Below are 11,289 nucleotides of genomic sequence, written 5' to 3'. Positions count from 1 at the left end.
CTAAACAAACCATTCTTAAAATTGTTTAATCTTGAATCATTGCCGCTAAATTTTCCCTTTATCAAAAACATATTCCAATAGATTATTTTTTCCATGTAACTATTTTTTTAAAAGATAAGAATATAACTCCTCGCAACAATTTTAGACATCCTGCTGGAGATGATCAGCCAGACTGGTATGGCTATGTGGGCCTACTATAACAGCCAGGTGCGTCAGGCAGCCTCTAGAGAAGCTAGATCTCTGAACTGTCTGTAAGAGTAATATTGTTGTACCCTTCCCTCTCCGAGCTGTTAGTCACTCTTAATACAATATCCAAGAAGAGAAGCTAATACCGCATTTCGCGGCTTATTAGACGCATTTTTCCCATAAAATGTCTCCCAACAACCATCCTGCGTCCTATTAACTGAAGGACAGACGGGAGCTATAAGTCTGAGGTATGGGATAGGCTGTATCTCTTCCAGTTACGTCCGATGCCGAGCCATTGAAACTAAAACAATACTTGAAGCTGCGTCTTATAAGCCGGCTGCGTCTTATAAGCCGCGAAATACGGTAACTGATTGTATAACGAATTTTTTCAGATTATTTATCATTAAATTTGGCTAGGTTATCTTTCAGGAAATTCTTCAGGATAAACCAGTGTGCATTATTCAGATAAACTAATTTATTATAGAATTATATACTTAACCCAAGTGAGTAGTGCTTAATGCAGTTTTTATAATTATCAAGCTGACAAATGAAACGTTAATTAACAGCATAATAAATAACAGAAATTAGTACTCTACTTTGGAATATAAATCACCAAATGTTCAGCATATTAATATCAAGAAAATAATATACAAATAACCCTCACATAGGAAAGGAGAGCTTACAACGACGGTTCTGTCCGACTTAGACCATTTACAAAGTCACAAGGCCGAAACATCGTCGTAAGCTCTCCTCTTCTACGTGTGGGTTATTTGCGTAATGGTCCAGTCACGTTATTGTGCTTTTTTCATTTAAGATAATTATATATTTTTTTTAATATAAGCAACTCATCGAATTGTGTATACAGTACACACACACATAAAAAGATTCTCAGCTCCAAGGAATTAAAAACTCTTCGAGGTGATGTGTAAAAATGTTTGGAAAGCCTGGGAAAGTGCTTATGGAGGTGTTTATGGGCAAAATTCTACCTCGTGATCAGTGTATAACAGTTAAACCAGTCATTCTGGTATATAACAGGCACAGGCACATATAAAACTGCGAAAAGCATACCTAATCTATCTACACAGTTATTATCACAGGGAAAATTAACCAAAGAAATGCATCTTGTGAATCTTCTCCAACAGGACTTAAGCTGCTGGGAAATGGCTATAGCGATACACAATGAAACGATATAGCCATAACGTATATTAACACAACCGACACTGCTCACTGACCAAACTAGATTGAGGGTAAGGACAGTACCTCATACACTAAAAGCACAGACCCGGGGAAGAATATCTTGGGAAGCACACAACTCAAACATTTTAACCTGATCCTGGGTAGAGTACCAAGAACAGATGGTACACACAATACCACATGTATTTACGTAGATACCTGGAAAACGTAGGTAACCACAGCCCTAAACCTTGGAAGTTTCAGGAGCTGTCTAGAATAATAAACAAGCCAAGGGAAGAACGCATTAGACAGCTCCTTGCACTGTGGCAACTACGTACTAGGAATAACAAAACCTAATCTAGAAAGCACCAGACAGTCCAAATACTAGAGCACAGGCCTAGTTAACGTACACTCTAGGCAGGACACAGCCTGGGAAAGTACTTTGTTGACAGTATCATGTTATCGATGGTGTTTACAAAAAATAAAATATTTTGGTCAATTTAATCAGTATGTAGTAAAAAGTGGCTAAGCTTAGTTTGGTATTAAGAGAGTTGTGTAAATACATCTATTATTGTGCCTTGTGAACTGTGCAGTAAGCTGAGGGATTGTGAGAAACTGGTGGTACTTTGTGAGGGTGTTCGTGGTGGTGATTGCGGATAGTCAGTGTGTGGGTGGTGGTGATTGCGGGTAGTCAGTGTGTGGGTAGTGGTGATTGCGGGTAGTCAGTGTGTGGGTGGTGGTGATTGCGTGTAGTCAGTGTGTGGGTGGTGATTGCAGGATGGTGTGTGGGAGGTGATTCCGGATAGTCAGTGTGTGGGTGGTGGTGATTGCGGGTAGTCAGTGTATGGGTGGTGGTGATTGCGGGTAGTCAGTGTGTGGGTGGTGATTGCGGGTAGTCAGTGTGTGGGTGGTGGTGATTGCGGGTAGTCAGTGTGTGGGTGGTGGTGATTGCGTGTAGTCAGTGTGTGGGTGGTGATTGCAGGATGGTGTGTGGGAGGTGATTCCGGATAGTCAGTGTGTGGGTGGTGGTGATTGCAGATAGTCAGTGTGTGGGTAGTGGTGATTGCGGGTAGTCAGTGTGTGGGTGGTGGTGATTGCGTGTAGTCAGTGTGTGGGTGGTGATTGCAGGATGGTGTGTGGGTGGTGATTGCGGGTGGTGGGGAGTGCGGGTAGTCAGTGTGTGGGTGGTGGCAGTGGGTGTGATAATGGTGAGGTATGACTTGTTGTGCTGTTGGACAGAATGGTGGAAGCAGTGAAAGTGTTTGCTGTCAGTAGCCGTAATGGTGGTTTTTAGTTGTATTAAAGGTGAGTATAATTGAAAGTAGTTGTACAATTGGTAGCGGTTGTGGTAATAATATTGTAATGTAACACAAGCCAGCATAGTACAAAATTAACTTTACGCTGCCATTACAAAATAAAAATTAGGCGAATTTACATCCTTGCAGCATCTGCTTGGCATTTGAAGACCCAATGTCGACCTTTAGTGCTTGTTGTAGTCTCGTCCAGTCCAGGTATTTCCTGTTTCTTCTTGACTACCTTGAGAATTCGTCCGCCTCTCGACTCAGCTGGGGAAGTAAAGGTCATCATCCCACCTCGACCTTTCCTGTCCAGACACTCTGACTGGGTCTTTGATTTACTCTGTTTATAGATTATTACTTTTATGTTTCACTGGTACTGCTTTAATTATTTGTTTTTTATGCTAATTTCAGTTCCCAATAGCTTGTTACAATTTTAGCTTTAATTTCAATGCTTAATTAGCCTTAAAAATCTGTTTATCGTAGTCGTGAAGAGTCATGACTACGGTGCTCTTCACACTAACACCAAGACTGAGGGACTGATTACCTCATCTTTTGTATATAGTTCTACTGTCTTCAAATTATATCCTAGAATTTGTATTGATAAAGCCACTGGATGGCGAAACATCTACAATAAAGATACGCAGATGTTGCACACGTCTTAATTTCCAACATGCACTATTGCTCATAGTAAACACACACATCATGAGATATACTTGTCAGTACATAAGCAAAGTATGAAAGAACTTCTTCCTGCTCGTATATTAATAATAAGCCCTGACTGATAGTGTTGGAGAACTGTAGGAAGTGGGGCACTGTAGGAGTGACACAAGGCATTGTAGGAGGGAGTTGGAATGTTGTACGAGAGGCGATGCTCGGTTTAGACGGCGGCCATGACGACGGCTAAGAGGAATACCTGTTAAACAGGATACTGAAAATATATGTATATCACAATTAAGCACATTTTTTTAAGGAGCACTGCTTTCTCTGAAAGCCAGTAAATGACTTAATAAATTAGTTTACCTTGAAGGCCATGTTCGGTTGTAAGAGAGAGAGAGAGAGAGAGAGAGAGAGAGAGAGAGAGAGACGTATGCAGTGATATTCAAGTGGGTTTATATAGCAAAGGACCTTTTTACGCCAGAGGAAGGCCTAGGTCAGATGACCAAAAACTTCAGTGGTGGGTCATCAGATGACTGAGACTCGCGTCAGAAAACACTCCTGTTTCTGATGAATCTTACCTAACCTCAATACTTGTTATCAAGACTAACACAAGAGGGAAAGCACGAGAAACCTTGACACTGGCAGCAGTTACCGCTGGACCTTGACCATTTTCGTATCTTTCCCAGGAGGTACAACAGTACTAAGGGCATGAAAAAGCATAAACACATCCATCACGTCATGTTCTAATTAACAAGTGAGTTTTCCTAACAAAATAATACGTGCAACAATTCACCGGTATACTAACAATCAGGTACACATCAATCCTCTAAATAAGAATTTAATAAAGCACTCAGTATATACACATTAGGGTGGTCCAAAAAAATATTGAATTTTAATCGTGACACGTGTCATCCTAATACCTCCATACATTTCTTCTGGTGAAATTTCTGTTCCCTTCCTTAATATTTAAGGGTCCCGAAAAAAATACAAATTTCCACCCCCATCCCCATAGAAGATAATGAAAAGTGAAACGCATTTATGTTGCATTTTTTCAAGACAACAGCTGAGCTAATACTCTCGAATGGTATTGCTCGGGGTCTCATCCTTTGTGATGGATGAGTAATATCCCTAGCAGCACTGTCCTTCACAAACTTTAACGATGTGACGGAGGCGATGAAACATTGGTTGGTTTCAACTTGATGCACATTTGGGAAAATTAGGTGAAAGAATTTTCCAGGTCTTCGTAGCCACGAAGTCGTGAAGTGGTTTTTGAGAAAAGAATCTTTTGCAATCAAGTCACTTCACTCTCTTCTGTCTCTTCTTGACATTCTATCAGTAAAGCTTTCTCTTCTCACCCCGCAAGGGAGATGCCTGGATACCGGTGAAAGGGGTTAGGGGGGCTATCCATAGAATATCACCTGTTTTCGCTTTACTTAGGTCGAACCTGATTGCCTCTCATTCCCCGAAGATGTATGATCCTTATGGGTTCGTGCTTCCAACCTAAACCTAATAATAGGATTCGTCTCCAGTCCAGTTATTGAAACACAGATGACCAACCAGTTCCTCGGACACATACCATCGGTGGCGTTAAGGCAGTGCTCGCCAGCTGACGATTCTGAATATGAAGTCTAGGACACAATTTCTAGGATATATATATATATATATATATATATATATATATATATATATATATATATATATATATAAATAATATATATATATATATATATATATTATATATATATATATATATATATATATATATATATATATATATATAACACACTGGCCGATTCCCACCAAGGCAGGGTGGCCCGAAAAAGAAAAACTGTCACCATCATTCACTCCATCACTGTCTTGCCAGAAGGGTGCTTTACACTACAGGACTCAAGTCCGGTCTGCCGGTTTCCATGAATCCCTTCATAAATGTTACTTTGCTCACACTCCAACAGCACGTAAAGTATTAAAAACCATTTGTCTCCATTCACTCCTATCAAACACGCTCACGCATGCCCGCTGGAAGTCCAAGCCCCTCGCACACAAAACCTCCTTTACCCCCTCCCTCCAACCTTTCCTAGGCCGACGCCTACCCCGCCTTCCTTCCACTACAGACTGATACACTCTTGAAGTCATTCTGTTTCGCTCCATTTTCTCAACATGTCCGAACCATATATATATATATATATATATATATATATATATATATATATATATAATTTTTTTTTTTCAACAAGTCGGCCGTCTCCCACCGAGGCAGGGTGACCCAAAAAAGAAAGAAAACAATTTTCTTCTTATTCTTTTTAGTAATCTTTACAGGAAAAGGGGTTACTAGCCCAGTGTTCCCGGCATTTTAGTTGACTTTTACAACACGCATGGCTTACGGAGGAAAGATTCTTATTCCACTTCCCCATGGATATAAAAGGAAAAGTAATAAGACCAAGAACTATTAAGATAAAATCAAAGAAAACTCAGATGAGTGTGTATAAATAAATGTGTACATGTATGTGTAGTGTGACCTAAGTGTAAGTAGAAGTATATATATAATATATAAATATATATATATATATATAAATATAATATATATATATATATATATATATATGTATATATAATTATATGTATGTATATAATAAACACACACTTGTATGGTAAATATTTTATTCATAGAAATTTTACTAATTTTTCATACATTGATATTTTACACTTCGCTATTTTTTATAAGGTAGACTTTGATTATAATACACATACTGTATATTTTTACTAAATTTTATTTTCCCATTGAAAAAAAGACAAATTTAAATTCTTTATAGGCACAAAAGTTAATTTCACTCGATGACTAAATTAACCATAGACAGGGGCGGGCTGGTAGCTGGGGGTGGGCTTATAGCTAGGCTGGTAGGCTGGGTATTGGGCCTCACCCTGGTATTCAACTTGAGCAATGTAGCCGGAGTCACCGTTCACAGTGTAGGAAACTCTCTGCAGTCGACCGTCGGGAAGCTGAACGTAATAGGATCCCTGAGTATCGTATCCATTACGAGCTTCGTCTTGACCGAAATCGTTACCCGAGTTGGCGTCCTTCACCAGCCAGTTGAATTTGTACTGAGGAACACCCTAGGTGGTAAAAAAATAAAAAAGACATGTTTAACTATTATTTAGCTTTTCTTTATATTTTTCGACGTATTATTTTATCTGAGTTGGGAAGTAAACGTTCACAACGATAACTGCTAAATTTGATATACACTTAAATCTCATAGAATAAATCTATAATTGGAGAGAAAAAATTATAAACTTATTATACATTTGGTTAACGAAGTGACAAGCTTTTACTTGTTGACAAGAAGTGCAAATTTTTCTTTGCTTTGGGCCTGTGTGTTTGCTTCTGTGAATCAGTAAGCAACAGATTGGCGGCAGATTTTTCTGCAATGAATTCTTCTGAAAAGGATCACTATAATTAAATTTGGGGAAAGATCAATTAAGGAGAAGGTTGGTCAGTCATTTCGGAGACCAGTCAGCCGCTCAGTCAGTGATTAAAGAAGTTGTGATAAAGGCTAAACCAAGGAAGACAAAGACCTGTTTATCCGTATTTATGATATCAGTTCATATCTGATGAACGATCAGTGGACACTGTACACAGCGTACAGAAAAAAAAATGGTTAACTTAGCTTAATATTAAAACACTGTCTTGTTACATTTCCTGTTGTTCCTTGTAAATTAAGAATTGAATAATCTGTGACCATTCCTGTTTAATGCTTATTAAGATAAGAGATAAGATTTCGTTCGGATTTTTAACCCCGGAGGGTTAGCCACCCACTGGGATAACCCAAGAAAGTCAGTGCGTCATCGAGGACTCTAATTTATTTCCATTTGGTCCTCAATCTTGTACCCCAGGATGCGACCCACACCAGTCGACTTACACCCAGGTACCTATTTGCTGCTAGGTGAACAGGACAACAGGTGTAAGGAAACGCGTCGAAATGTTTCCACCCGCCGGGAATCGAACCCGGGCTCTCCGTGTGTGAAGCGGGAGCTTTAGCCACCAACAAAAAATTTGCTACTTCAGTAAAAGTATACATATTTTTGCCCTATTTGAGGAGGCTAATTTTGAGACTATAAAAATAATTCAACGCAGTCCTTTAGTTACCAAAAAAATTACAAATATTTTTCATACATTTTGAATATTGTTAAGGAGGTGAAGACTAGTGAACAGCATCATGTACGTAACCCAAAGATGCTGTTATAAATTTTCTTTTGAAAACCAATGCATGTAAGAGTGTCCCTTACATTGCTGAAAAGCTGGTGACAGCTGGACGGTATGTGCATTCATCCAACTGTGCAATGTACTGCATTTTGTAACTGTGAATGAAACATTCCGTATATAAAAATTTTTGATGTGATGTGTCAATTCAGACTTAATATTTTACATCAGAATACTTGGATTAATAAAGTTGACATTCATTTACTTCAAAAATAGATTAAACTTTGCTCAGTGTTGTTATTGAAATATTCTTAGAAAACTTATTCCCACGCTATAAATTTTACCAGTAACTTCTCATTCAATAACTAAAGAAGTTCTTGGTTTTAATAGTGTGTTTACTGGTGCTTAATATTCCTCATATGTAGGAGAAAGAATGTAACGGTAGATTTACACTGAAATAATTACTAATTCTCTACAGAACGGACACTTTAGAAGGATGGGTCTCCATGAACTGCATCCTCTTAGATTGTTAGGACTTACTGAAGGTGCTGGAGCTCTGTAGGAGGGACGCGGGGCACTGTAGGAGGGAGGTGGAGGGTTGTAGGAGGGGCGTAGCTCGGCTAATGTGGCGACCACAAGGGCGGCCAGGAGGATTACCTGTAAAACACGGTATTGCAAAATGTCTTAGTGAAATAAAAATGTATTTTCTTTGAGACAACGATATAGTATTTAAAACTCGTTAAGTGACTGAATCGGATAGTTATAGCTCACTTTGGAAGCCATGTTCAGCTGTGAGGGAAGAGCGAGAATGATGTGCAGTGATACACACACGGGGTTTATATATCAGAGGCTCCTCAGATCTTGTCATGAAGACTGACACAAGAGGGAAAGCCTGAGAGAGACCTTGACACTGGCAGCAGTTACCACTGGACCTTCACCGCCTCCACACCTTCCCCAGGAGGTACAACAATAGTCACGACGTGACAAGCCCAATCACTCACCAATAACCATAAGCATTTCGCTCTGTTAAAACTTGTGATTCTTCCTAAGACCCTTGACATGCGAAGATATTTTGAGGTATCTGTAGTGTGTTCTCTTGTTAGTGTTTTAGACTTAAATTTATTGGCTACGTGAGGGGTCATTTGGCAGCACCTAACCTGTAAACTAACAATCAGAAATATATGCATGCCTAAATTATAGATTTCAGTATATTCTAAATGTATATACATAGATATAAACACATTATGTCTGTGTGTGTTTATGTATATACATTGAGGTTTTACGAGGCCTGGTCTCAGACCGAGCCGCGGGGGCGTTGACCACCGAACCCCTCTCCAGATATACTCCAAGTATAATACATCCACACTTAATTTCAGCTAATGTACAATGAGAGAGATACGCCTTTTGATAAACATGTACAGGAAAGGATACTTATGGGTATATACACTGGGTGATATATATTATATATATATATATATATATATATATATATATATATATATATATATATATATATATATATATCGAGATAATAGAGAGAGTGTTAGAGAGTGGTGAAGCAATGTAAAAAGAGAGCAAATGAGAGAGTGGGTGAGATGTTATCAGCAAATTTTGTTGAAAATAAGAAAAAGTTTTGGAGTGAGATTAACAAGTTAAGAAAGCCTAGAGAACAAATGGATTTGTCAGTTAAAAATAGGAGAGGCGAGTTATTAAATGGAGAGTTAGAGGTATTGGGAAGATGGAGGGAATATTTTGAGGAATTGTTAAATGTTGATGAAGATAGGGAAGCTGTGATTTCATGTATATGACAAGGAGGAATAACATCTTGTAGGAGTGAGGAAGAGCCAGTTGTGAGTGTGGGGAAAGTTCGTGAGGCAGTAGGTAAAATGAAAGGGGGTAAGGCAGCCGGGATTGATGGGATAAAGATAGAAATGTTAAAAGCAGGTGGGGATATAGTTTTGGAGTGGTTGGTGCAATTATTTAATAAATGTATGGAAGAGGGTAAGGTACCTAGGGATTGGCAGAGAGCATGCATAGTTCCTTTGTATAAAGGCAAAGGGGATAAAAGAGAGTGCAAAAATTATAGGGGGATAAGTCTGCTGAGTATACCTGGTAAAGTGTATGGTAGAGTTATTATTTAAAGAATTAAGAGTAAGACGGAGAATAGGATAGCAGATGAACAAGGAGGCTTTAGGAAAGGTAGGGGGTGTGGGGACCAGGTGTTTACAGTGAAACATATAAGTGAACAGTATTTAGATAAGGCTAAAGAGGTCTTTGTGGCATTTATGGATTTGGAAAAGGCGTATGACAGGGTGGATAGGGGGGCAATGTGGCAGATGTTGCAAGTGTATGGTGTAGGAGGTAGGTTACTGAAAGCAGTGAAGAGTTTTTACGAGGATAGTGAGGCTCAAGTTAGAGTATGTAGGAAAGAGGGAAATTATTTCCCAGTAAAAGTAGGCCTTAGACAAGGATGTGTGATGTCACCGTGGTTGTTTAATATATTTATAGATGGGGTTGTAAGAGAAGTAAATGCGAGGGTCTTGGCAAGAGGCGTGGAGTTAAAAGATAAAGAATCACACACAAAGTGGGAGTTGTCACAGCTGCTCTTTGCTGATGACACTGTGCTCTTGGGAGATTCTGAAGAGAAGTTGCAGAGATTGGTGGATGAATTTGGTAGGGTGTGCAAGGGAAGAAAGTTAAAGGTGAATACAGGAAAGAGTAAGGTTATGAGAATAACAAAAAGATTAGGTGATGAAAGATTGAATATCAGATTGGAGGGAGAGAGTATGGAGGAGGTGAATGTATTCAGATATTTGGGAGTGGACGTGTCAGCGGATGGGTCTATGAAAGATGAGGTGAATCATAGAATTGATGAGGGGAAAAGAGTGAGTGGTGCACTTAGGAGTCTGTGGAGACAAAGAACTTTGTCCTTGGAGGCAAAGAGGAGAATGTATGAGAGTATAGTTTTACCAACGCTCTTATATGGGTGTGAAGCATGGGTGATGAATGTTGCAGCGAGAAGAAGGCTGGAGGCAGTGGAGATGTCATGTCTGAGGGCAATGTGTGGTGTGAATATAATGCAGAGAATTCGTAGTTTGGAAGTTAGGAGGAGGTGCGGGATTACCAAAACTGTTGTCCAGAGGGCTGAGGAAGGGTTGTTGAGGTGGTTCGGACATGTAGAGAGAATGGAGCGAAACAGAGTGACTTCAAGAGTGTATCAGTCTGTAGTGGAAGGAAGGCGGGGTAGGGGTCGGCCTAGGAAAGGTTGGAGGGAGGGGGTAAAGGAGGTTTTGTGTGCGAGGGGCTTGGACTTCCAGCAGGCATGCGTGAGCGTGTTTGATAGGAGTGAATGGAGACAAATGGTTTTTAATACTTGACGTGCTGTTGGAGTGTGAGCAAAGTAACATTTATGAAGGGGTTCAGGGAAACCGGCAGGCCGGACTTGAGTCCTGGAGATGGGAAGTACAGTGCCGGCACTCTGAAGGAGGGGTGTTAATGTTGCAGTTTAAAAACTGTAGTGTAAAGCACCCTTCTGGCAAGACAGTGATGGAGTGAATGATGGTGAAAGTTCTTCTTTTTCGGGCCACCCTGCCTTGGTGGGAATCGGCCAGTGTGATAAAAAAATAAATAAATAAATATATATATATATATATATATATATATATATATATATATATATATAATATTAATATGTAATATTTTTTTTTTATTTGCCGGTACTTTCCCGGCCAGAGAGTGGTGACCGGGCCTTGGCTCGCTATCTGGGGAGTGTGTCGAGAC

At 39.5% G+C, this 11,289-nt stretch overlaps 1 protein-coding gene across 1 annotated transcript; it reads right to left on the bottom strand.

Moving 5' to 3' along the window:
- Positions 1 to 5,999: 5,999 nt before the first annotated feature.
- LOC128701231 (cuticle protein 7-like) lies at positions 6,000 to 8,328 on the bottom strand. The gene is made up of 3 exons (XM_053794813.2): positions 8,281 to 8,328; positions 8,050 to 8,166; positions 6,000 to 6,425 (listed from the first exon to the last, which is right to left on the bottom strand). Exons 1-3 carry the CDS (start codon positions 8,290 to 8,292, stop codon positions 6,156 to 6,158), a joined length of 399 nt encoding a protein of 132 aa, XP_053650788.1. The 5' UTR covers positions 8,293 to 8,328; the 3' UTR covers positions 6,000 to 6,155.
- Between the last annotated feature and the right edge of the window lie 2,961 nt (positions 8,329 to 11,289).

Source organism: Cherax quadricarinatus, chromosome 72 (assembly GCF_038502225.1).
Source record: "Cherax quadricarinatus isolate ZL_2023a chromosome 72, ASM3850222v1, whole genome shotgun sequence".
In the NCBI taxonomy this organism is placed as follows: Eukaryota; Metazoa; Arthropoda; class Malacostraca; order Decapoda; family Parastacidae; genus Cherax; species Cherax quadricarinatus.
The sequence above is the reverse complement of the archived record's forward strand: the minus strand, read 5'-3'. Positions and strand labels throughout refer to the sequence as shown.